The 27,821-nt window shown below is 36.2% G+C and overlaps 2 protein-coding genes and 1 pseudogene across 5 annotated transcripts; 1 reads left to right on the forward strand and 2 right to left on the reverse strand.

Annotated features, from left to right (window-relative positions):
• The first annotated feature begins 306 nt into the window (after positions 1-306).
• On the forward strand, positions 307-8,032 carry LOC114750656 (dynamin-related protein 1C-like; annotated as a pseudogene).
• Positions 8,033-10,423: 2,391 nt separating this feature from the next.
• LOC114750680 (geranylgeranyl transferase type-2 subunit beta 1-like) lies at positions 10,424-20,992 on the reverse strand. 4 transcript variants are annotated; one of them, XM_028939278.1, is made up of 10 exons: positions 20,933-20,992; positions 19,676-19,741; positions 19,384-19,534; positions 19,154-19,270; positions 18,770-18,836; positions 18,526-18,674; positions 12,366-12,499; positions 12,177-12,275; positions 11,983-12,058; positions 10,424-10,871 (listed from the first exon to the last, which is right to left on the reverse strand). In XM_028939278.1, the coding sequence occupies exons 2-10, from the start codon at positions 19,727-19,729 to the stop codon at positions 10,780-10,782; spliced, it is 939 nt and encodes a 312-aa protein (XP_028795111.1). In that variant the 5' UTR covers positions 19,730-19,741; positions 20,933-20,992; the 3' UTR covers positions 10,424-10,779. The 4 variants fall into 4 exon arrangements, with proteins under 4 accessions (XP_028795111.1, XP_028795108.1, XP_028795110.1 ...); XM_028939275.1 differs by having other exon boundaries at positions 12,138-12,275; XM_028939277.1 differs by lacking the exon at positions 20,933-20,992 and adding an exon at positions 20,452-20,686 and having other exon boundaries at positions 12,138-12,275.
• A 2,037-nt stretch (positions 20,993-23,029) lies between these two features.
• On the reverse strand, positions 23,030-25,321 carry LOC114750675 (60S ribosomal protein L7-2). Its single transcript, XM_028939270.1, has 7 exons — positions 25,265-25,321; positions 24,527-24,703; positions 24,338-24,435; positions 24,200-24,257; positions 23,718-23,797; positions 23,539-23,641; positions 23,030-23,450 (listed from the first exon to the last, which is right to left on the reverse strand). Exons 2-7 carry the CDS (start codon positions 24,701-24,703, stop codon positions 23,235-23,237), a joined length of 732 nt encoding a protein of 243 aa, XP_028795103.1. The 5' UTR covers positions 25,265-25,321; the 3' UTR covers positions 23,030-23,234.
• Positions 25,322-27,821: the final 2,500 nt, after the last annotated feature.

Here is a 27,821-nt window from a genome sequence, read left to right on the forward strand (position 1 = left end):
TACGTATTATGCATAGTATATTGTACCATTCTGATCAATTTTTCAATGATTTCCCATATTCAAAATTATTGTTATTTTTAAAGCAAAAATCGTCACAGATTATAAGACGTGATATACTGACATTTTAAAAAAAAAAAAAAAAAAAAGAAGGAAAGAAACAGAAAGCATCCCCCCAGGGGAGGAAAGCTGAAAGGCAGTTTTTTTTACTAATCACTAGTGGTTGCTTGTTCGTTGAAATTTCAACTGTAATCAACAACAATCAATCTTGTAATAGTAAGTAGTTAATGACTGTTAACTGTAATAAAGTTTTGTGGGTTTTGTTTCACTGTCCATGCAGCTGCTGTGAGAAAAGAAATTGCAGATGAAACAGATCGTGTTACTGGAAAGACAAAGCAAATTTCTAATGTTCCAATTCACCTCAGCATATATTCTCCTCACGGTTTGTAACAGCATTACACCCTGATAATATTATAAATGCCATGCTAGTAATATTTTGTTAATTTGTTTGCTAAGGTGATCATTCTAGTGTGGACCCTGACCGTGTTTAAAATTTTAACTGCCATTAATTTTTGCAATTTTCGTTGTTTAAAAGTTCTATCTAATCTCAAGTTCTGGAGGAAAAGATTTTATGAGGATCATATAAGGATAATCGTATACCAAGCTGTAACAATAATTTGTTGAAATGGATAGCTTTGATATAGTTTGCAGTTGGCTTCAGATCTGTCTTTTAATCTGTTTTCTCTGAACATTCAGTTATACTGCCTTAACAGCGTACAAAATTTTGCTAAACATGGCTCAAATGATTTTTATTAACTGCAGAACACTATGTTTTTCCTTTTATGCTACATCTCTCTTGTCAGGATGAGAATACTTATTTTTTTTTCTTTTTTACTAATGATGCCCTCCTCGCTTTGTATGCAGTTGTAAACTTAACACTCATAGATCTCCCTGGACTAACCAAGGTTGCAGTAGGTAAATTTCAGCATATGCCCCAGTATATATGGGCAAATCAAGTGGCAGTTTTTTTAAAAAAAAAAACGGGAATCACTAGAATTTGTAATGGATGATGAAATCTTGGCTTCTTTTACAGAGGGACAACCGGACACTATTGTTGAAGATATTGAAAACATGGTTCGATCTTATGTTGAGAAGGTAATTGTACAACTCGTATGAATGGCAAGAGGAAATTATCAAATATGATTAAAAATGTTATTGCACAACTCAATAAGCTCTGGCTTAAGTAGTGTTTGGTTGGGGTTTTTTAAGGGGAGGGGAGGGAAAGGGAGGGGAAAGGGAGAGGTACGTGTGTTTGGTTGGAAGGAGGGGAGGGGGAGGGATGTAAAATTTTTTGTCTTGTTCCTCTCTCTTCCCCTCCTCTACCCCTCCAAAAGTGGGTTTTTTGGAGGGGGGAGAAATATTATGACCGTCTTGACCAAATTGTCCGTTGCATCTTTTCAATTTTCCAGATTTGCCTTCCTAAGTTAAACTTTTTTCCCCCTCGCAAACTCATTTTCCCTGGTTCTTAGTCACGTTGTCAACTGTTTATGGCTGGCTTTTACTTTCCAATAATCAAACTCGCATGTCCGTTCTTTTCTTTTCTTTTTCATTATTAAAATAAAGATAAGTTACAAACTTCCATTACAGCCACAAAGATTGTACAAAATTAGTTATATTATATATGCATATATTTTTACATTTAAGAAACTTTCCTGTAATAATGGAAACCAAATTTTTAATTAATTATTTATATTGGATATATGTTTATATATATCATATTTACAATTTATAATATATCATCTTTAATTATAAAAATATGGGTAAAGTTGTCCATGTAAAAATAAGGCCCCTTCCCTCCCCTCTTGAACAAAACAAGGTATCATTGATATCCCTCCCCTCCCCTCCCCTCCCCTCCATTAAAACCTCTCCCTTCCTCTTCCTTTCCCTCCCTTCCCCTTTGTTGAATCAAACAAGGCCGTAGTGATAGTGTCATCTCTGGACTGAAGAATTGGATTATGAATCACATTCGGAGCCAAGATTAATCCCCCAAAAGAAGAAAACTGTTTACTTTTTATCAAATGAGCTTGAGATTAAAAAACTAAGAAATGTGACCAAATGAAAGTTTTTAAAGAAGGAAGATTGATTTCTATTAAGAAAGAAAGCATAGTGCTAAAGGGGGTTACTTTTCTAGCCAGGCTTCCTGTGTCTATGGATGTATGCCATTCAAGTTAAGCATAAAAGGTTAGCATGTATAATAGTGGGCCCATCCTCTTATTCTCAACACAATCGAAGAAAGTGGGTACTTTGGCTGAATGTGCAAGAGGCTACTTAATTTCTTAGTTGTTGAATTGGTTTTAAATTTACCATTATTTATTAGTCTACATTAGTTCTTATTGTTTGCCTTTTCAATGTTATCTGATTGAGCTCTCTGGTTATAAAGCCAAACTCCATTATACTAGCTATTTCTCCTGCAAATCAAGATATTGCCACTTCAGATGCTATAAAACTTGCAAGAGAAGTTGATCCTTCAGGTATGCTTTTTATGTCAGGAAGGAATTTGAAGGGTGTATGTTGTGTTTCCACCAATTAATGACATTGTTTGTTATTCATTTATCAAATTATTTCTATTATTTGTGCCAGGTGAAAGAACATTTGGAGTGTTGACTAAACTTGACCTTATGGATAAAGGAACCAATGCTGTTGATGTATGAATTCCTTACAACTGATTGGTTATTTTCAATAATTTGATTTTATAATTTGTAATTTATCATGAACGGCAGTTTATCACTAAGTTAAAATGTGATTCATTTTCTTACTTGAATCTTGAAGGTTCTTGAAGGAAGGCAGTACAGGCTGCAGCATCCTTGGGTTGGAATCGTGAATCGTTCACAAGCTGACATAAATAGAAATGTTGACATGATTGTTGCTCGTAAGAAGGAACGTGAATATTTTGAGACAAGCCCTGAATATGGACATTTGGCGCATAAAATGGGCTCAGAATACCTTGCTAAGCTGCTATCCCAGGTTTTTTGTTTGATAACTTGTTTTCAATTTTCAGCTTCACATTGTGATTGTGGTACAGCTATTTTAGGACAGATTTGAAATTTATATATTAGTAATTTCTTTTTCTTGCATTAACTGGTTTTCATCTATTCAGCATCTGGAGCAAGTTATCAGGCAGAAAATACCTAGCATCATCTCCTTAATAAATAAGACCATTGATGAGCTTAATGCAGAGTTGGATCGCATTGGAAGGCCTATTGCTGTTGACTCAGGAGTAAGAACTCAGAGTTCATGCTGAAATTTATTTCCTTAGATTTAAAATTATTTGATTCCTGCTCATGCAAAATTATGCTGCTTGTTTTTATAGGCCCAGCTGTATACTATTTTAGAGATGTGTCGTGCATTTGATAAAGTTTTTAAGGAACACCTGGATGGAGGGTAAGTAACTAGTTTAAGTGGACTGATTTTAGAAAGATTTTCTTCTATTTAATGCTGATTCTTTTATAGTAGAGTGACATTGAACGAGATTTTCACTTAAGAATCTCGATATATAACAAATATTTTTACCAAGCAAATGCATCTGTTGGATATTCATGCTATTGTGAGATCAAGCGAATCTACAACACTCAAGCAGTCTGCACATGGATTCATTGTCGTATATGGGAGGACAGAGCTCTCTTCTGTCCACAAGTTTCCGTTTTCTTGAATATACCATGTACCATGTACATTCATGTGCAAGTGTTTGACTGTCTATTACCTTATGCTTCATGGTGAAAGATTGCTTTTCTTGTGTCTGGTAAAATAGAAGATATGTCTCTTCTTTTATGAAGAGGTTAAGGAACATCTGGATGGGGGTTCGTGCCTGGTTTTAGCATTAGTTTAAAGTTCAGGAACATCTTAATCTGACAACTAATCTTTTGTTTTTAATATTTACTGTGTTTGGGGGGGTTTATCTCTAACCAACTGCTATTCTCAGGCGTGCTGGTGGTGACCGGATATATGGAGTTTTTGACAACCAATTACCAGCTGCTTTGAAAAAGCTCCCGTTTGATCGTCATCTTTCTTTAAAAAATGTCCAGAGAGTTGTTACGGAAGCTGACGGGTATCAGCCCCATTTGATTGCTCCGGAACAAGGATATAGAAGACTTATAGATGGATCTATCAGCTATTTCAAAGGCCCGGCTGAAGCCTCAGTGGATGCCGTAATCTTTTTCAAACTCTATTGTTTTTGTTTGATGTGGCTCCAACGAATGTTTTCTGTTCTCTTGGTCTGTCACCTAATTGAGTTATCAAATACTAATATGCACTAAATGCACTTGGTTACGTCTAATATAACCATCCATAATCCATAAACCTGTAAACTTGTCAACATTTCAAATACATTAAGTGCATTTTTCTAGGTTATGAGAATGTACTTTTGAAGCATTTCAAATGGCAAGAATGTACTATATTCTAAGTGAGAACCATCTCATTAGCTATCTTCAAGGGCATACAATCTTATCTATCCAGAATGCCTTGGAAACCACATATAGTCTCATCTATTCATGATAAATTGTGATAGACTGACCATAGATCATTTCCCAAGCAGCAGATTTATCCCATTTATTCTTGACCTCAAAAACCATATATTTTGAAACCTTTAGATTTCTTCATAGATGCTTCTGTCAGGTTTCAGTCTATAATATGTTTTCGCTTTTTAACCTGTGATTTTGTATATCCACCGTTTGGTACTCAAGTAGTCAGGTGAAAGTAAATTTAAAAAACTCTAAGAAATGGTCTTAGTTAATTTGTTTCTTTGTTTTGCGTTACCCATTATTTCTGGCCTAATTCTCTCCATGTACTTGTGATCTGATTTTTTTTCCCTCTTCCTCAGGTTCATTTTGTTTTAAAGGAACTTGTACGGAAGTCAATATCTGAAACTGAGGTAAGCAGGGCTTTGAGATGATACTACTCTTTCAGACTCTTCTGTGATTTTCATATAATACTGGTGATGTTCACAGAACAAACATAGACACACATGTAGGTCATATTCAAATTGTAATGTTTTGAACTATCCATCAATCTTTCTGTTATAGGAAGCAGCACTCTTTATATGCTGTGAATAATATAGCTAATCTCAGACTTCATCAGATGCTTGGGGTTTATTCTAGTTTGTGATGTAATTCAAAGAGAAACATAACCGCACTACTTAGATTTTAAGAAACTAAGCTATTATATATGTACAAGGAGAAATTAGTAAATAGCTCAAGCTATTTCGTCAACATGGGTTTTCTATTCTGTCATTCTACTTTATTTATTGTGATAATCGATGTTGAAACTGATATTTGGCGTGAGACTGAGTTGTTTGGAGCGGAATTCATCCTCGCCAGTTCATAGTGAATTATTAAATTTTCCCCTCCCTTAAATGCACCCAGATCCTCATATCAATGAGATTTGCAATGTTACTTGTGCATACTGTTCGGTCTATTTAGCATTTTACAAAAAGTGCTATTTAGCATCACTTTTACAAGGTTATTTTTCTCATAAACTGAACCATATAACATACATTGGACAAATAGATGCTGCAAGCGATTATTTCACAAGAATGCTTTTATTTTAAATGCAGGAATTACGAAGATTTCCAACACTTCAGTCTGACATAGCAGCTGCAGCGAATGAAGCATTGGAAAGATTTCGAGAAGAAAGTAGGAAGACAGTTCTGCGGCTGGTTGATATGGAGTCTAGCTATTAACAGCGGAATTTTTCCGGAAGATTCATAATCTTGAACCAGAAAAAACTCCTAATCGGCCTGGTCAGGACAGTTTCACAGATAATCACCTCAGGAGGATTGGTATGTAATTTCCCACAAGCCATCTCATCACATGAATCACATATATGTTTATATTGAGTAAATTAGGACTTTGAATATCTCCTGTTATCTCCCATGTAATTTTCATGAGCTCTTTATCCTACAAGATTACGAGTTTAGTGTGTTGAACTTTCATTACTTTTGGGTCTCTTGCAGTGTTTGGATTTAAATTTCATAGTTCTACTTATTCTGGATATTAATAATTAATAATTTAACCTGAATTGATTTATTGACATGGAAAGGTCTGCAGTCATAATTTTTTTTTTCCCCCCTGGGGAGACGGGAGTAGATTTTTTATTCTGTAAATTTACTTTGTTCCTTGTTTCAGGATCAAATGTTAGTGCCTACATCAACATGGTTTGCGATACGCTAAGAAATTCCATACCAAAGGCTGTGGTTTATTGTCAAGTAAGGGAGGCTAAGAGATCATTGCTGAACCACTTTTATGTTCAAGTTGGAAAGAAAGAGGTACGATATGATATCTCCTGGTTGATGTTTGCATTTGTATACATAAACTCTACTTCCTTCCCGAAATCGTTTTTGCATGGTCGAGCAAAAAAATTGTTTCGTTGCTGGCATTAGTTTACTTAATTTGCAAGGCTTTCATTTTGTTGTGTCCACAGAGAACTTATTGAATTTCCTGGTTTTGTTGATCTTGATTGTGGCGCAAATCATGGGGTCTATGTCGTAAGATGTTAAATATAATGAATCTTGCGTCACTAAATTGGTAGATTAAACATTTGAATTTATTGACGGACAAGGATGAGAAAGGATACATGCCTAAAAGTTGAGTATGACCATAATTCAACTTTTTTTGTTTTTTCATGTGATTCTGACTGCTTGACCCCCTTATTTTCTTTTTGATAGATTTTCATTATAATTTTCAGGTAGTTTGGATCTTTTTGCTTCCTCTATATGTTGGAGTGTCGGACAAACTCTCGTGTCTGCCATATCCACTTGATATAATTCTTTTTTTCTTTTGTCCCTATGCCTACGATTGATTTGGGAACGCATGTGAAGTAATCTACGATTGAGTTGAAGTAATCTTGGGTCTTGTTTGGTAGGAAGCATTGAAAATTAGGGATAGGAATTGAGATTGTGATTGAGAAAATCTATTAAAAAAGTATTTAGCATAAAAGATTGTTTGTTATATGGAATTAACCAAACCCATATATATAGAATTGAGGAATACCATGGGGAAAGTACCAATGGTATTCCCTAATCCCACCTTTATAGGTTTGCCAAATCTCATGTAACAAGTAATTACTTATGTTAAATACTATTGGGAAAACCATATTGAAAGTACCTATACTTTCTCTCAATTTTTAATTTGGTACCTATGTGTTTTTTCCCCTTTAATTAAACATTTAATTTTATCTTTTTAACAACATTAGCTCTTATAACTTTGTTCTATTAATATTTTTAGTCTTAACATAAGGATTAATGATGTTAATAGAGGAAAAATAAAGATTTAGTTAAGAACAAAAAACACATAGATACCAAATTAAAAATTGAAAAAAAGTATAAGTACCTCTAATATGGTTTTCCCAATACTATTTTAATGATTTTTCTCAATTGTAATCCCAATCTTTATCCCTTATCTTTAATGTTTCGTACCAAACGGAACTTTTACTGCCTCTTTTTGATAACTAAAATGAACTTCTAAGAGGATTTCGTTCGTACCTGAACCCAAATCTTTTGTATGAGGGTTTATCAAGGTATAGTGTTAGACAATTAATCTGGTTGCAAGCATGATATTTGATGTCAGTTTATATTGCGAAAACCTTTTATGCTAATGTTGTCTGGTTATCTTTCAGAAGCAGCAGTTGGGGGCCATGTTGGATGAAGACCCAGCGCTTATGGAGAGGAGAACACAAATAGCTAAGAGGCTTGAATTGTACAAACAAGCCAGGGATGATATCGATGCTGTAGCTTGGAAATAAAGATTATAAAGGCCTGATTTTTTTCCTCATCTACCCTATGAGAAAGATGTGTCACCCATAGAATTTTTTATTTTTTTTACTGCCGTTCTTGATATTATTATTTTCTATTTGTAATTCAAAAACAGAACAGGCTGGCTGATGCAGGTCGTATTTGTACTTGCATATAATCGTTCTGCCCTTGTTTGTATAAAGATACATCAATGTTGTGATCTTATGAAGCCAACGAGTTGGTTCTGTGTGATTTTCTCTGCTATATTTATTATTTGCAGTTTTTATTTTGTTTTGACAACTCACTCGTGCTTCACTTTTTTGCTCCACGCCATTTGTATTGTAGTCGAATCAACATCTTAAGTGACATAGGTCTCATCCTAGATATCAACTTAATCTTACACACTTTTGGTACGGGTTTTTGGAGGGGAGGGAAGTTGTTTGGCTAGTATATTTTTTTTTTTTTAACTCCCCTTCTTACTTGGTTGAAATAACTTTTAGGGAGGGGAGGAGTTTTTTTCACCTTTTTATCCTTCCAGCTTTCTCTTTAGAAGTGGGGATTTTTTGTAGAAAAGATGAAAAATAAAATTTTTAATTTTAAAATTAACCTAACTAAAATATTTTACTTCCTCTCATGCTTTATTGATTGAGAAATAAAATTTTAAATTTCAAAAATTGTTTCCAAAATTGGAAAGTATTGTTAGGCCTGTCTTCTTCTTCTTCTTTTTCTAATTTTATTGTTTTATGCAATATTTTTTTTCACCTTGAATGCTTTAATTGAAACCTATCACTCATGGGTTTTTATCTTGATAGAATGGAAAAGTGAGAAATTTTATTTAACATCCTACGTGTGTGATAGTGTCATATGAGTCAAAGTTAATCAATTGCATTATATGTATTTATATCTTGATAGAATAGAAAAGTGAGAAATTTCATTTAACATTTATAAAGTTAGGGTAGTCAATTTTCTATTAAAACTAAATAAGGTATCATAAAAATTCCTTCTCCACGAGGGATCTTAAAATTCCCCCTCATTTCTCTCTGTTGAGCCAAACAGTGTGTTAATGTTGAAACTAATTTTTTAGAATGCCACTGCCCTTTCAATTTGGCCGATTCTCCTGAGTTAAGGCTGATGTTGTGCAACCTCATGTCATGCATCAGCATCATTCAAGAAGACGACTAAATATTAATATTCAATATTAGGGTTCATCTGGCCTAGTTTTTGTAACTTGCGTGACTAGGAATTAAAATAAGGAATTTGTCGCAATTTTCTACTCATGACGTGCAATCTATCGAATTTATAAAAACAATATACATATCTTTATACCTCCTGGTTACTGCCAGCGCAAACATTAAGCAGATATGCATGAAAAGTTCACAGAATATATACCATTTGGCGGGAAAAAAAGAAAAGAAGGAAAACTAAGACATACCTGGAAAGTTGACAACAGAATAAAGAGCCAAGAACATACGGATTCATCGTCTGATTTCACTGCATTCGATGAGCAATGCAGGTAAGGGCAGGTCGAGCTCCTTCTGTTTTTGATCGCTTGTAAGGGACGAGATGAGAGAGTGGGATGTCAGATCTGTTTGCTTTCCTTTTCTTAAATGTCAGTTTATTGCTAAATATTGTTATGATTCTGGTCAGATCTGAGCGAGATGGAAGGAAGTACTAAAAAACTGAATATTGCTGTAATTCTTATTGAAGTAAATCCATAATTCATGCTAAATTTTACGATCTAAGTCGACCAATTGGAATCTATGGCTTTATTATGAATGAGTTAGTTAATCAGTTAATTAAGAGACAGCTCTGTTAAAAATTACAAGGTGTTAAAAATGAGCTGGGAAATGAATTTGTGGTGGTTATGCATGACTACTAAATTTAGTTCTTCGACAAAATCGCCATAGTACGAATTAATATTATGAAATAAAATAAAAAGTTAATAACACAATGCCAGCAATAACTTGCTTGGCTTGCTTATGCGAAATGTGAAGAAAACGTAGCGGCTTTCGAAAATTCTGGATCGCATTCCAAGGATAAATCAAGCATGAGCATTACTTTTTATATTTTGTTGGGGACTGAAATTATTGTTCTTTTTCGTTGATCACAGGTAAAGCACATGTACAAGATTGTCCAACTTGAGGCTCACAGGTATTTTTCTAAAAACATACGAAATTGTCCACAGAATATTTGCCGTGATTATACTGCAGAAATATAGCTCTGAAAATTGTATTCTGTAAGAATTTGGTCACGCATGAAATGTTCAATTAGTGATCCAGGCTTTAAAAAACAATAGCCGTGAATCCACCATTCTCCGTTCAATTTATTGACTGAAGAAAATTCTTAAAATGTGGTACAACTTGAGAAGCCATTAAGGAAGTAGTTGGAAATTAAGCAAGGAAAGGAAAATCTTCATACCACTCTATTTCTAAATATAATCATTTGTAGAGAGAAATTTTGATCCTAAATACAAGTTACTTGTTGTATATTTAGTGTTTTTTTTTTCAATTTATTCTTGTTTAATTCTCATTTAAAAAAAGAGAGAGAGAATGAGAAGATAAAAGAATAAGTTGTAAACGGAGAGAGGGGAAAAAGAGGGGGGGAAAACTTTAATAAACTTTAATAAACATAAAATTAGAAAGATTTGACAATTTAGTATATTTCTTAGCATGTAAAAATGCGTTACAAGTGACTTGTATCAAGAATGAATTGCTATAAAGTATTTTCTACGCACAAAGTGATGAATTTGAAAGGATTAACTAAGGCCCCACATTGAGTTTAGGTATACAATGAAGACAGTTTCATGATTCCATATGGACGGTACTACTATGTCCAAGGTAAGATTCATCAAACTACATGGTTTGCAAATATGAAACCGATCTAGCTCTCAAGCGTGACAGGGTTTCGTCTTTACCATGAATGCGGAAATATGTCACAAAAAAAGAAGAAGAAGAAGAAAGGAAAAAAAAGGGAAAAAGTGTCGAAATAAGAGCCCTTATTTATTTAAAGAAGATTCGGTCTACAACGTCAACTGGTAAAGCATAAGCTGGATCTATTGGTTTCACTCCTGGATATTCAAGTAGTGAAAGTCCTGCAAGAACAAACATAAAACAAATTGAGAATCCCCAGCAATCTTTTGAAAAGAAAAGGAATCAGGAAAACAAAAACTGATGAATAAGAAAATGAACTAACCCATAGAGGTTAATCCTTGCCTCTCCTAAAGAATTTGGGTTTGATTCCTTTTGAGAGCATGCTAGAATTAAAATCTTATATGTGCCACTAAGGTAGGCGGAGAAAGAGAACGCAACTAAAGGTTGCCATGCCTAGAGAGGACATAGGCCTGGCTGACCAAAATAACAAAATTGAAGAAGTAAACAAACTAAGGCAGAAAGAAGATAGGCATGCCTGTCAAGATATGCTTAATTTGGAATCACACGTCAATTCAACAGCTACATAGAATGTCTGGCCATGCGAATCACTGATCGCCTTGAATTGTGACTCACATGATTTCAATAATCGCAGGTATGAGTAAAGAAAAATCCAGATTTGAAGAAAAGAATATGCATGAAGTTGAACACAACACCCCAAAACTATACATGTTCACCTTTCTTTATGGAATGGAAGAAAATTTTATGCTGAACACAACAGTACCGTATCCTGTGTGCAACTTCAACTTCACATATCCTCAACTTCAGAGCATCCAGACCGGAAGAAGACACAGAACAGAAAGCATGAATCGCAGGGAAGAAGGTATGATCCAATGAAAAGACATCCAAAAATCTTCACTCGGCCTAAATCAGACTAAGGTTAGGTTTCACAACATAGCACGCTAGTGTGAGTGTGAGAGAGAGGGAGAAGATTTAAGACCACACGCTAATTGCAGTTCACTTCTTATTTAATTAAGACTTGTTGAACTAATATCATAAATCTTGTCTGAACTTGAAGGGAATAACAAGATTCACTTGGATCTAAAATGAGAGTGACTTTTCCTCTTAAATGAGTTAGCCAGTAATCAAAGGTAGTGGCCACCACTGTCATTCTTAAAACGGAAAAATCTCGACATACTATATTGGATAAGTGGGGAAGTGCCCATACCACTCAAGACAAAAAGCCCAGAGGACAATAGATCAGCAGGAAAAATAATGAATATTAGCTCATATAACTAAAGGAAAGATAGAGACAGAAAAGTGGAGCAAAATTACCAGCCACCCCAAAATATGTATGGAAGATATCCACAGCATCATCGGGTCTGTCTGAAATTCCTCCATTTTCCGTGTCCTTCAAATTCAACAGAGAATACTTAAGAAAATCTAGCACAACCAAAATTAATACTTCCAGCAAGTAATCAGGAACATACTGATTCAAAATCACATGAAAGCAATTCCGCTAAAACAACCTGGCAATTTAAAATAAACTTTATAAGCTTCTCCTTGTTAATCCAATGAACCCTATCAATCATGATCAAGCTAGAAAGAACCCACCATGAGTAGCAAACCTGATATGATCCAAATCCAAGTTAGAGGAATAAAAAATGTCCAAATGGGCACTCATAGCAATACATCCAACTTTTAGTAGCTTTACTCACATCAGGTAGTTTCTCAGGACGGCCATTTAAACCTCCAGATTTGACTTGTCGCTCGCATAACCACCACCCAAGCAGGTCCTTGTCAACAAGATCCAGTGAACCCGTTATAGCAAGAGCTCCAACACAACAGAAAACTGACAGAAGGCAGAGATCATACTGAGCTTCAAATCTACAGGTCATTTTAAGGGCCTATTCATTTCGGCTTTTTTCAAGAAAAAATTGCCTTCCTAAGGAAAAACATAGCTTTTTAAGGAATAACCGAATTTGAGGATATTTTCTTAAACTTCTAAAAATAATCAGAATTAAAAAAAAAAAAAAACATATCTCTGATTAATTGGTTAAGGAAGGATTTCTTTATAACAAGTTAATTTTGAACTACAATGTGGCGCAAACTGTTGGTTTTTCAGGGAGGGGATGTTTTAAAAATAGATGTGAGATCTTTGTAATTTTAGCAAAATTAAGGAAAGTGAGAGTAACTTATTCTAAACATGAAGTAAATAATTCAAATTCTACACTAAGTCCATGAAACAATTAACTTTGAAATAATTCTACAGTACACATGTATTTGGAAACTGATATATTTGCCCCAAAATAGTCTATCACCAAACATAGCTTAGAAACATGCCATATTTTATTTCAAAATTCTGATTATGTGCAAGATCCTGAGTCATTTTCATTTCTCATTGAATAGCAATCACATTCATTTTGCAAGGAAATTCCGTATCAATGTATATAGCTGTAATCATTTATCTAGCTGCGACCATTGCATGTGACAAGATTCTGAGTCTTTACTTTTCCCCATTTTTCACTAGTTCTTCAATAAATTGGTGGAGCAAACATTTACTATCCTCCACATACTCTTTTCCTCCCTTAGCATGTGATTAAGAGCTTTACCCCCACCAAACACAATAATACACCTAATATTTGCTTACCAAAATAACCAATCATTATCAGACCATGCCAAAGCCTATGAGAAGCTCCAACGAAAGAATTGAGCATCAATCAGGATATTAAAATTGTAAAGATATGAAATATTATTGTAATTAGTATAGGATATCAGATATGATAGCATAGGATCAGATTAGATATGATACGATATTATCTCCTAATAATGAGCCATTAATGCCTAGGCTCCTCCCTTGTGTATATATCTCCTCATTCTCAATGTGAATAATACAAGAAACATATTTCATATTATTTCCAAATCAATATGGTATCAGAGCAGTCCGTTTAGGAGTAATTTCCCTCTGTTTGAACGTTGTTGCGCCGTACACGTACTGTTCCTACCGTCCAGCTTTGTGCCCATCATTAGGGCTTCTGTATTTGGCCTCTGAACGGAGCACGCGCCGGCCAGGGAGGATCGCACGGCGCCGACCGGCCGATCCCTGAAGTTTCGCGGCCGTCCGAGCAGCGCGTGACCGTCACGCGCCGTCACCCGCGGTGGTACTGTTCACGCGCCGCCGCGTTTTTCGCCGTCCGAGCAGTTCATCGACTTCGTCTTGCATTTTCCGGCGCATCCCTGGTACTTTTCAGGTCTGGATCTGTCCCCTGTGTGTTGATTCAGAGCTGTTTGGTTACTGTGCCTTGTGAACAGTAACGTTTTCAGACTGGTATTGCTGTTCCTGCCTTCTATAGATTGTAGGAGGTGTTGTTTGGTCCCTGGAGTGATCATTTGTGGCTACTTATTCTTTCCTGTCATTGCTAGACTTATTATCTCTTTTCTATTTATCTCTCATGGGTGATACTAAGTCTACAGTTACCTCTGAGGTGGTTCCCGTAGTCGTTAAGATTACTGAGCACAAATTAAACTGGACGAATTATCTAGATTGGAGTAAAACTATTCGTATCTACTTACGGAGCATTGAGAAGGAGAATCATTTAACTGAAGACCCTCCGACCACAGACACCCGTCAATCGTGGTTAAGGGATGATGCTCGGCTCTTCTTACAGATTCGCAACTCCATTGACAGTGAGATTATTCCTTCTATTTCTCACTGTGAATTTGTTAAGGAACTGATGAATTATTTAGAATTTTTATACTCAGGCAAGGGTAATATTTCTCGTGTTTATGAGGTTTGCAAAGCGTTTTATCGCGCAGAGAAGCAGGATCGCCCTCTCAAGACCTACTTCATGGATTTTAAACGGATGTATGAAGAATTGAATGTTCTTATGCCTCTTAGTACTGATCTGAAGGTCCAACAAGCCCAACGAGAGAACATGGCTATTATGAGTTTTCTCACTGGTCTTCCGCCTGAATATGAAACTGTTCGCTCTCAAATTCTGTCTGGGTCTGAGATTCCTACCCTTCAGGAGGTGTTCTCTCGTCTGATGAGGACTGAGAATCTTTCATCACTGCCTACCACTGCTCCTGTTAGTGCACTAATCAGTCGAGGCCAAAATGATGGTCGTGGAACGACTAACCGTGGGAATTCAAGGCAAGGGGGAGCGACTCCAGAGTCGAGTGGAGTGATATGCTACTACTGCAAAGAACCGGGCCATACGAAGCGTACGTGTCGTAAGCTGCAAAATAAGCAGCAACGTAATAATTCTGCACATGTGGCAACGCTAGCCAAGGACACGGTCACGATTTCCGCTGATGAATATGCCCAATTAAAATCCTCCACATCATCCGTGAGTGCTCCTGCTGCTACAGGTAATCAGGCTACTGCTCTTGTCTCTTCTTCCTCCAAATGGATCATAGATTCTGGTGCTACTGACCACATGACAGGTAACCGCCATCTCTTTTCCACTTATAATTCTTACGCCAATCCTTCAACTATCACTATTGCTAATGGCTCCCATTCCCGAGTAGTTGGATCTGGCACTATTAAACCTACCCCTTCTATTCCCTTGTCATCTGTGCTAGATGTCCCTGACCTTGCATTTAACCTGCTTTCCCCTAGTAAACTTACTCGCCAATTAAACTGCTGGGTCTCACTCTTTCCTGATCATTGCTTGATACAGGATCTTTTGACGAAGAAGATTATTGGTAGGGGCTATGAATCTGGTGGACACTATTTCCTTGACGAGCAGGGTTCGCATGCAGTAGCCTGTACCGGTGGTGTCACTCCCTTTGAAGCACATTGCCGTTTGGGTCACTTGTCTTTGTCTTCTTTAAAAAGGATTTATCCTCATTTTCAATATTTGTCATCTTTAGATTGTGAGTCGTGTCAGTTTGCTAAACATCATCGTCTTCCTTTAGTCTCTCGAGTCAATAAACGGGTTTCATCCCCTTTTGAGTTAGTTCATTCTGATGTTTGGGGTCCATGTCCTACTGTGTCCACTGCTGGTTTCAAATACTTTGTTACGTTTGTTGATGATTATTCCCGTACAACTTGGTTATATTTAATGAAAAATCGTTCCGAATTATTTTCTCATTTTTGTGCCTTTTCTGCTGAGATTAAGAATCAATTTAATTCTTCCATTGGTACCTTACGAAGTGATAACGCCAAAGAATACTTCTCTGCTTCATTCCAGTCCTACATGCTTCAAAACGGCATCCTCCATCAATCCTCTTGTGTTGATACACCAGCTCAAAATGGTGTTGCCGAACGTAAAAATCGTCATCTCCTAGAGGTGGCACGAGCACTTTTGTTTCACATGAAGGTTCCGAAACCTTTCTGGGCTGATGCTGTCTCCACCGCTTGCTTCCTCATTAATCGCATGCCCTCTTCCATCCTTGATGGTGCCATTCCCTACACCACCCTTTTTCCTTCCAAACCTTTGTTTCCCATTGATCCTAGGATTTTCGGGTGCGTTTGCTTTGTCCGAGATGTGCGACCCTCTGTCTCTAAATTAGATCCAAAGTCTCTTAAGTGTGTCTTCCTTGGTTACTCTCGGGTTCAAAAGGGCTACCGATGTTTCTCTCCTACTCTTAATCGTTATCTTGTTTCTGCAGATGTCACCTTTCAAGAATCCGTTCCCTATTTTTCTCCTTCCACTTCTCCTGTACCTCCTCCCTCTGCGAAGAGGATGATCTTCTAGTATACCCTGTTGTCCCACTGTCAACTCCACCACCTCCGGTTCTGGCTCCTGCTCAGCCTCCTGCACGACCACCCGTGTCTCATGTTTACACAAGACGTTCAAAGGAAACCCTTGTTACTGCACCAGGTTCTGCCCCTCCACTATCTGCTTCGTCATCAGATCCTGAGTTGAGTATCTTGCATCCTGAGCCGACACCTATCTCCCACTCCGAGACACCTCCGGTTCCTGAACCAGACCCTTCCCTTGACTTGCCCATTGCTCTTCGCAAAGGTACACGTACTTGCACCCATCCTATTTCTTCATTTGTTTCATATAACCACCTCTCCCCTATTTCTCGTGCCTTTGTCTCTTCCTTAGATTCTGTCTCCGTGCCTAAGACCCTTCATGAAGCTTTGGCCCACCCGGGTTGGCGTGCAGCTATGGAGGAGGAGATGGCGGCCCTTGACCAGGCTGGCACTTGGACTTTAGTTGACTTACCAGCAGGGAAGAAGGCTATTGGGTGTAAATGGGTCTTAACCCCTAAAACCCGTGCTGATGGTTCTCTTGATCGCCTTAAAGCACGCTTGGTTGCTAAAGGCTACGCTCAAACCTATGGTATAGATTATTCTGAGACTTTCTCCCCTGTCGCAAAACTTTCCTCTGTTCGTCTCTTTATTTCTCTGGCAGCAACTTATGACTGGGATCTCCATCAGTTGGATATCAAAAATGCCTTCTTGCATGGTGATCTTCTTGAGGAAGTTTACATGGAGCAACCGCCAGGCTTTGTTGCTCAGGGGGAGCGTGGGAAAGTATGTCATCTCAAGAGATCCTTATATGGCCTGAAACAGAGTCCCCGGGCATGGTTCGACAGGTTTAGTACTGTTGTGCAGAAGTTTGGCATGTGTCAAAGCAAGTGTGATCACTCTGTGTTCTATCAGAGAACAGACATCGGCATGATTCTATTAGTTGTGTATGTGGATGATATTGTGATTACAGGGAGTAATTCCTCAGGGATCTCATCACTCAAATCCTTTCTTAACTCTCACTTTCAAACAAAAGATCTGGGTCCATTGAAGTACTTCCTCGGAATTGAGGTTTTGAGGAGTAAGAAAGGCATACTATTGACACAGAGGAAGTATGTCCTCGATCTGTTAAAGGAAACAGGGAAGCTGGGGGCTGCACCAAACAGTTTTCCTATGGTTTATAATCCATTGCTTGATGCTGATGGGAGCATACCAGTTGAGAATCCCATTGATGCTGCTAAGAGCAAACCGTTTGAGAATCCGGAAAGGTATCGCAGATTGATTGGAAAATTGAATTATCTGACTGTGACCCGTCCTGATATTACCTATCCAGTCAGTGTACTTAGCCAGTTTATGGTCTCACCTACTATCAGACAATGGGAAGCCTTAGAACATGTACTTCATTACTTGAAAGGTTCCCCAGGTCGCGGGATATTATACAGAAATCATGGTCACACAGATGTTGAGTGCTTTTGTGATGCTGATCATGGTGGTTCAAAAGCCACTAGAAGATCCACTACAGGATATTGCGTCTTTGTAGGAGGAAACTTGGTATCCTGGAGGAGCAAGAAGCAAAATGTGGTGTCACGGTCAAGTGCAGAGGCAGAATATAGAGCTATGGCACAATCTGTGTGTGAGATAGTCTGGATATATCAATTATTGAAGGAGGTTGGTCTTAAAACCTCATTACCAGCAAAACTATGGTGTGACAATAAAGCAGCTTTACACATAGCATCTAATTCGGTGTTCCATGAACGCACAAAACACATCGAGATTGACTGTCATTTTGTTCGGGATAAGCTCAAGGAAAACTTCATTTCAACAGGACATGTGAAATCCAGTGATCAGCTGGGTGACCTCCTTACTAAAGCTTTAAATGGGGTTCGGGTTAACTATCTTTGTAACAAGTTGGGCATGATTGACATTTATGCTCCAACTTGAGGGGGAGTGTAAAGATATGAAATATTATTGTAATTAGTATAGGATATCAGATATGATAGCATAGGATCAGATTAGATATGATACGATATTATCTCCTAATAATGAGCCATTAATGCCTAGGCTCCTCCCTTGTGTATATATCTCCTCATTCTCAATGTGAATAATACAAGAAACATATTTCATATTATTTCCAAATCAATAAAAATAAAAGTAATTACTGATCTCTAACATACTTTGCCCAGCGTGAGATTCCCCACCCGGTGTGCAACCAAAGCCACCATCCATATTTTTGCAGCTTAAAATGTACTTCACGGCCTTCTCCACATTAATTTTATCCAAACAATGTAATATTGACAGACAAGATATGGCAATATATGAGAACCTGATAAAGAATTTGGTGAGCCTAAATCAGGATGACAAAAGGCACAAAAAGGCTCAATCTTCCAAGGTATCATAAAATAGAGATGGGTAAATTACCGTGTATCAACTTCGCCCCAAATATCCCCGGAAAAGGATCCATCTTCATTTTGCAGGCTAACAATATCTAACATAATTGTTAAGAAACGTCGGATCTAACATACTTTCTCGCCAAGAAAATATTTCAGTGATGGGGACTAGCTTTTTGTTCACAAATTAAAACTTTCAAAGAAAGAATTGTAATGATAAGGAACTAGTTTAGCACAGAATTGAAAAGAAATATATTCCCAACTAAAGATGCATATCCTGATAAGCAAACAGAAGCATCACAGTTGAATTATTGACCATTAAATACTTTACAAGAAACAAAGCTTCTGCACAAGAAAGGATCTGGGAATACAAAGCAGTTCCCGAGTCGAACAATATTTATATGCTAGAGGATACATTTTGTCACCTTATCCACATCAATAATGTCAAGCTTGTTGAAGAGAGCCAAAACCTGAACAGCACTTAGCGTATACAGAATGTGCGGGTCATGTCCAATGTTTCCACTAAATCCCCCTAAATATCACAAGCATCTCATCCAATAAAAAATTCACAATGTAGAAAGAGTCACTAACGAAAATTTAACGCAGACCCAAAGAAGTAAGAAATCAAATGAAGTCTTAATTAACCTGATTCATGTTGACAACTCATGACCCATGAAACAAACTCATTGACATCCACAGTGTCTAGCTTTCCCAGCAGATCAAGTGTAGTCAGTCCCCAATATACCCCATTCATTCTCAGGTGCTCCATTACCACAGACTCAAAGTCATCTTTCCTCTGAGAGCCCAGGAAAAGGATAGAGGAAAAATAAATAACACAAAAGACATGAAAATCTTAAGCATAAAGCAGCTTTGAAAGTAGCCAGCCACTCAAGATTACATCTTTTGTTCAGTTATAATGCATAAATGGGAAGCATACCTTTTCAGCAGCTAAAATATATCGAACATGTTTTTCAGTCACCAGCTCCCCCATCTTTCAAGTAAACTGCACCCACAAATTAATAATGACCTAATCAGAGATAAGTACACCATTAAACCCATATGTTCCTTCTTTTATAAGAAACATGTGGGAAGGTATTGCAACATACTGAGGCCACTAGTATTACAGATATTTATGTTTTGCTGAAAGGCAAATGCCCTGCACTCAATGATCTATTTGTAGCTCTAATATATTAGGCACGTCACAACGCCTAATCCTAACCAATAATATTGCAACAATTATGTGCACCATATTATCCAATTCTCAACTAGACTCTGAAAGCAGAGAAATAGTAAATTCAGTCAAGATTCACATTTCAACAATCATCAAAGATTCAATAAGTCGAGTTTATGGCTTTATGCATGAAAACTATAGATGAATATCTAATCCGATTCCCTCCCTTGCGGGGAACCCACCATGCCAACAATAAGGACGACTGTAAGCCGAATTATTAGTACTGAAAACCAAAGTACGGCCATCATGAATTTTTGAACACTAAACATAACTTGCAAAACAAATACTTAGCACGCCCAAAACAACAGTTTGGGCAGAATAATTCATCATTAAAACTTTGCGCATGACGGAACCGAGGCTGTATTTGTTTATGATATAAAAGCTCAGTTTAACCTCAATGCAGAGCAAGGAATGAACGAAGGTTAAACCTCAAGGAATAGAGCAAAACCAGTCGCAAATAAAGAAAAATGCGGAAAACAAACCTACGGACACTGCCCTAGCTTTTGAGAGCCTAGAGTCTCTCCCACGCAATATAAAACAGATGCCTTGCGGTCTATCCTATTCTCACAACACATTAGTCAGCCTTCGCCATATGCGGACCTGTATTACACGCGGTGGGGGCATCTTCCCCCACTGAAATCTTTGAAATATGCATAGTTGATAGTATACCCTATTAATTTTGGCTCTAGACACTTTAACGAAGATGCCTTAGCCAATTGATTCAGGCAACTCCTCCAAGCCACTGAAGAATGACAAATGATAACACCCCTTGTAATTTAAGATCTTCCAAATAATTAAACATAGCAAATTTAAAACAGAGCAATAAACGGTGCGACGGCGTCCGACGCAGAGTTGACAATAAACAGATGACACGTGGAACAAGTTCAAATCTAAATTCAACGCCAGATGTAACAAATCAATGTCCCCGGATTTCGGGAGAAGACAAAACCCCAGGATTCGTACTTTCTTCAATACTTGCCGGAGAACACCCAAGCAGGGCTGACAACGGCGGACGGCGAGCTCGCCCGAGTGTGGAATGACGACCAAAATATGAAATGCAACTCCTCCCAGTGGAGTGTTTTTATCTTCTTCTTTTTTCACTGGGTTAGAAGGGGAAATTCACTCAACGCCCACCAAATTGACTACTTTAGGAGGAGAGTAAATCGACTACTCAACAAGTTTACTGGTAAGACAATGATGATTTTAAGGGAAGGGTGTTGAGTGAGATCTTGAAGTAATTTTTCTAATTAGTTCATTTCCTGTTACATTGTAAATTTTTTTTATACAGAGAAAAACATTTTGGTAATTGTCATCCCATTAGCTTGTTACTTTGTATACTCAAGAATTAATTAACTAATTTAAATATATTAAGAAAATAAATTTAGTTATATATAATAAACATGAGTTGATTTTTGTAAAGTACTTTTGAACCGGGAACAAAAAATGGGATTGAATAGTGGGTCAAATCGAAATCAACTCGGGATCAAACCGATTGTATTAAAATAATATAGTTTAATTGAAAATAACAAAATACAATAATATTACTAATCACTAATAACAAAATACAAGAAAATATTATAATATTAATAAAGTATAGCAACATTGAGAATTTTGATCTTTAAAATTTTTCAATAATTAAAATCATTGATCTAAAGTCATAATTAAAATTTATTCAAATCTATAATAACTGGGATATTGGATGTTAAATAAGAAAAAATAGGACTAACAGCAACATAATTGTCCAAGCCGATTCATGATCAACTCACCCCTGGTTTGCTAGTTTGATGCCACTTCAGCATTCGAATTAGACCAAGACACTGACCGGTTTACCAATTCAACCAGATGTTTTTTCTTGCTTTTTAATCATCACTATCATTGAATAAAAATCCCTTAATATGTGTCAACAATAGAAATACTTTGATTTTGACAAGGAAAAAAAGAGATAATTTTGAGAATGACTTTTAAATTTGAGAGGCAAAATAAATTGACATCTTATATTTAAGATCAAATTTGATTTTTAATTAATTTTTATATTAAATATACGAGATAATATTATCAAGAAAATTGTTGAAAAACCTTCAATTACAAAAACTATCGTTCGAATGTAGCTAAAATTTGTGCAAGAAGCCGAATGCATTGGCCCTTACGCACATTTAGAAAATAATTTTTGCAATGGAAAATTTTGTCAACAATTTTACTAATTATTCAAATCTATTATTTTTATAATTATGCTACTGTCTTTTCAGCTTTTAACATTTTTAGGGCTTTTGCAATGGGGAACTCGTAAGTATCAATCATTGTCATTTCTTTCTTTCTTTTTTAAACCACAAAAATTTATATTTGAGAAATCATAACACTTTTCATAACGCTAATGCATATAAATATAAATATGATATCATATTATAAAAAACACTAATTAGCTTATGTACCATTTCTTTTATCGTAGATGCAATCGGTTATCTGCAACTAAATAACTAATGGCTGAGAGACTAGCACCGGTTGATTCAAAGTATATGTAGTTAATATCATAGGAAGAAAAAATATAAAAAGATGCACCCCTCTATCTTAATATAAAATCAATTTTATGAATCAATTTTATGATATAATATAATATCCATTTTGTAGTAAAATTAGTAAATACCTAAGTAGGCCTATCCTTAGTATAAAAATAATAGTTAAATTAGTTAATATAACTTTCTTCTAAACTATTCCAACCATCTTTTTAATTCTCTTCCTTCTTCTTTTACTTGATTATTATTGAAAAAACATCAATAGGATTAATTTGAAAAAAAAAATAATGATTATATGAAATAAACCAACATTAACTCTCCAATTTCATATTATATTAAGCATAAGAGGAGTATTGAAGAATGTAGCAGTAAACATCACAAGTACTATCAAGACGAATCAGAAGAGATAATTTGCCGAACCCAATACGGACACCAATCTCACGATTTTCACTGTCGTAGTTTAACTTCCCTTGAAGCGAGACAAGAACATTAACTTCCAAAAGCTTTGTCTACTCATAGTGTTCATAAGTACCAAATAGCTCCGTGAAAATACCCGATGCTGAAAAATAAAACTTGACATAATGAAATGTTCATTATAACAATATTTTGTAAGGCACTTCATAATTCTCACATGGCAATGAACAACAAATATCAAATTGAACCTAAGAATATCATTTATCATCCTCATTTTAAAAACTTGAGAGAAGAAAATTGGCGCTTAAACTTGTCCTAAAGTCATAACCAAACACTGACAACTAGTTCATTCTCCTGATGAGCTCATTTATGTAATTCTCTCTGTTTCCAGCGTCACCTCCTTCAACATAGTGGTTTCTCTTCTTCTTCAGTCCGCCTAAAGGTGCCTTGAGCTTAAATGGCCAAAGGAAGTTGTTGGCCTCCTTAAAGTGCGGACCAACTGTTATGATCTCATGGATAAGATCTTCAGTGCAGATGATTCCATGCTTGCCCAGAGCCTAAGGGGTGATCATCAGAGCGAGTTAGCAGCATGCAATCATTAATTTCAAATTATAGCCTCGCTCACAGCAAAGAAAACGAACAAACCTGCTCAACGATGGAGTTGTCAGTTAAAGCAACTCTCTGCTTGTCGACCTTACCATAACCCCTCTTGTAAATAAGTTCTCTGACACTCTTGAGATTTGGGTATCTGAAACAAGACGGGTTTTACTTTTAAAGAATATGAACATCATAAGCAAGACTTCAATCACAGGAGACTTCCATACCCATAAGTCACATATGGTTCGACTCTGTGCAGCATGTTCATTGTGGCTTTGTTGACTTTAAGGAATACACCATTGAAGATCTGTCCAGAAGGCCAATAAGGATGATTACATTGACTTTGTAGAGGAATACACAGATTTGCCAACACTATCTCTAAAACTATGTAAGAAAAAATCCCCCTAGATATGACATTATAATCTTAGTACCAACAGAATACAATATTTCAAGATTCAACTACTGTCTTCAATAGCTTAATTAAGGATTTCCTCAGAGGAATAAACTTTGAAATCTAGATGTTTAACTGAATGCAGAACCACACAACCAAAACATGCCCTATTGATCAATCATACAGACAGCCAACTACTTTCCGTTACGAGTATATTTACATGTTCAAACCAAGCTCCCACTAAAATTTGTGGTGACACGAAAACTTAAAATTGAATAACGGAAAAATCAATATCTCATTCTAAGGTTATCGTGGTACCTGTCTCAAACGCAAGAGCTGCAAGATCTTCCTAGTCTTTGGATGCATGGCATTGATACTGAAAAATCATAGTTTCTGTGCGTAAGAATCAGAACACATAGGAACTTGAGATCCATTACAAGTAAATGAAACACATACCCACGGATGCGAATAATAAACAGAAGTTTAGCTTCCGGATCAACATAAAATCCACCTTTAAGCTTTGCCTCACGTTTCAATCTAATTAGTTCCTTCTCCTAAACCAAATTTAAGATAAAAGTAAGGGGAAATCATGCGCCACCATAAATTAGGACCATCGACCAAGAATAAATGACTGGTGATATTTACTTGTTCCTCATACTCCTTCGCGTACAGCTTAGCTCTGTTGAAAATCAACTTACGGCTCTCTGCTCTCTTCTTCTTAGCAGCTTCAAGCTCCTGTATTTTGGCCAGTGCCCATTCCTCTTCCCTCTTCTGCTTCTTCAAGACAGACTCTGGAACGATAGACTTAACCTCCTCACCCATCTACGAAAGAAAATGAATGTACGAAGTTTGAATACGATGAAACAATACGAGGGCAATTCAGGCTGAAACATTAAACCATATGGGAAAATAAAGTAAACACTATCAGACACGCACAAAGCTTTATTCAGAAAACTTCAATGATCTAAACGAGGCGCAAATCAATGATTTGTTTTAGAACCGACAAAAACAAAAAGAAAAATGGCTACACCGGTCCAACACTCTTAACAACTTGAAGAACCATCTCACTTTCCCCTGAATTTGCAGAAAGCGGAGCAAAATAATACATAAAACAAAAAAAATATACACAGAACACAAACAAAACAAAACAAATGTTATCAATGGAGATTTATTCATCCAAGCTAAGTAAAAGGGGGGAAAAAACTTGTTCACCAAGAACATTCCGTTTCCTTCAGAAGTGAAATCTCAAATTAACAATGTAACAATGTAATGCAGTTAATTGACGTGAACACATAAATGCCACATCTAGATGGTAGATTTAGCCAAAGAGATGACCGTCAATAGATCATGGAAGCTGGAAAGAGTAATCCGGAGCCTACTCACCGAGTCTGCTCAAGCGTGGAGTCAGTCAGGCGCAGAGACTAGGGTTCAGGAGCGGCTGATGAGGCTGATGCATGGGAAGGATGTGGCGGGTTTTTGTAAGGTTCGTGAGTCCAGTTTTTTTTTTTGGGTCACGAGTTTAACTCTATTTTTGGGCCCAAGACCCACACATACGGCAACTAGTACTAAGGGCCCATTAGATCTAATACTTTTATTTAAGGGGTAATATCATTGTTGGTTCCTACATTTTGCCTTCATTTTGGTTTTAACCCCTAAAATTTGAAAGCAGTGTTTTTTATCCCCTCAAGTTTACTCTATTTATAACCGTTAGTCCTTATAGTTTAAAAGGGACTTGGAGCTAGTATTAACAATGTTAAGTTCGCCTATGTGTCACTAATGCCCTTTGAATTGATGATGTTGACTATTGATTGGGCAAGCTCCTTTGCTAACCTGGATATGTGATTTAAGCGACGTTAGTGATACGTAGGTGAACTTAACACTGTTAGTATTAGTTCCAGGTCTTTTTCAAACTATAAGGACTAACAATTATAAACAGACTAAATTTGAGGGATAAAAAACACTGACCTCAAACTTCAGAGAGTAAAACTAAAATAAGGACAAAGTATAAGGACTAATAATGATATTACCTCTTTATTTAATTTAAAAATATGTGAAGCTATTTTGACAAAAAAAAAAAAAGTGAAGCTAGGATCATCTCACTAAGTTGGATCACGTCAATGGAGCATATAAAATGACTTTGAAGAAAAGAGAAAATAACAAGAGCAAAAGTGTGTGGGTCACGGTGTAATTGATTTTCTTAAACTTGGTAAATTAATTATTTAGTTTCTATATTTGGAATTAGAGGGAGTAATTAATTATTTATTTTTTTCCCTTGAAAGGACTTTTATAATTTGCGTGGAGATTCAAATTCAATGTTTATATGGGCTGGGGAGAAACAAAATAGGTACTCATTGACAATAAGAGTGAGCTCAAACAAGGGATTAGAATAATGAACCACCAAGCACTTAGTTTAAATGTTATGGGTTATACTACCTTCGGTCTAATTATAAGACCGCATTTGTAATATACAAATGAGGCCTATAATTAGAACCAGAGGTAGTATCAGCTAGAGGTGTTCAATTTGTCCTGTCCCGGTAGGTCCATTTTGGTCCTAATTATCTTGAGACGGGACAAGACGGGAAAACAAAATTTTCAGAACAGGACGGGACGCGGGACAAGGTCGTCTCATCCCAGGATATGTAATAATTATTTTTTTTGCAAATATAAAAAATAATTAAAAAAAAGGAGCCCTAGATTGCATTTGTTACAAAATTATTTTAACTTGTCCACTGATTTCAAGGGCCCAAACTCCCCTTTTTTTTTTCTTGGCTAGCAATAGTGACTTAGGCCAACAAAAACAAACAAGAAGAAATTTTGATCGTTTTTCGACTTTAGGCAAAAAAAAAAAATTGTTAGGCTCAAAACCGAATTTAAAAAAAAAAGAGGGAGACGAGACGGGATACGGGATAAAAATCTTGTCCCGTCACTGTTCATTGGGATGGGATCGGGACGGGACCGTCCCGTCCTGTCCCATAAACACCCTACTATCAAGTTAATCAAAAATTTTGAGTTGAAGTCTCGTGGATACAACAATGTTAAATTAGTAGCAGAATTTTGATATCCTCTATGATTTGCCCAACTAAATTTAGACTAGTCTAAGCCTAAAAAATCCTCCAATTAGAGTGAGATAGATGTAGGATATTAGATGTTCCATACAAATAAGAGAACAAAAGAATCAGAGAACAATGAAAAATGGGATAGAGAAAGGAATTATACAAATTATAAGGATGATATAAATTACAAAGGTGAGGATTTGATATAAAAAAAGGAGCATATAAATCAAATATTTTAAGTTTTGAAACTCATTTTATCTAAAATTAGTATACTAAAACAACAGGCAATTTAGAATCCAAACAAACTCTCCTAATTAAGCAAGCTTTAGTAATAAAACATTGGTGCGGTACCTCAATACTATTGTAAGAGGAGAGTCGCGTGATTTCATATAATAGACATGAAATGCAGCTAGATGGCGGCCGGCCCCAAAAAAAAAAAAAAAGTAATCCTCAAAGCTGCCATATGTATATAAACCACACGATAAAAATATGATTTTCAACAAACGTAGTTCAAGTAAAATTAACAAATATGTCAAAATTTATATAAATGTAGTTTTTTGGAAAAATAAATATGTTTTTTAATAATAAAAATTCACATGAATAAAATTTTAAATTTTTGTCAAATATTAATGATAAAAAAATCAAATACGTCAAAATTTAATTGGAGAATTAAATCTGATAGACCTAAGTAAATGATATAAATATATGTATGTATGTGATTTCTTTTATAAAAAAATAACAACTCAAAAATGGAAAATGACCTGTGTATCTTATTTGTATTATGTATTATAAACAAAGTTTACTTCTCATGTAATGTAACTGTAACCTAACGTCGAACAAGTCATATGTTCCATCTTTAGTGTCTCTTCTTTCTAATTCGGTTTTAA

This window comes from Neltuma alba, unplaced genomic scaffold (genome assembly GCF_004799145.2).
Source record: "Neltuma alba isolate B1F8T4 unplaced genomic scaffold, ASM479914v2 tig00006604_pilon, whole genome shotgun sequence".
Classification (NCBI taxonomy): domain Eukaryota; kingdom Viridiplantae; phylum Streptophyta; class Magnoliopsida; order Fabales; family Fabaceae; genus Neltuma; species Neltuma alba.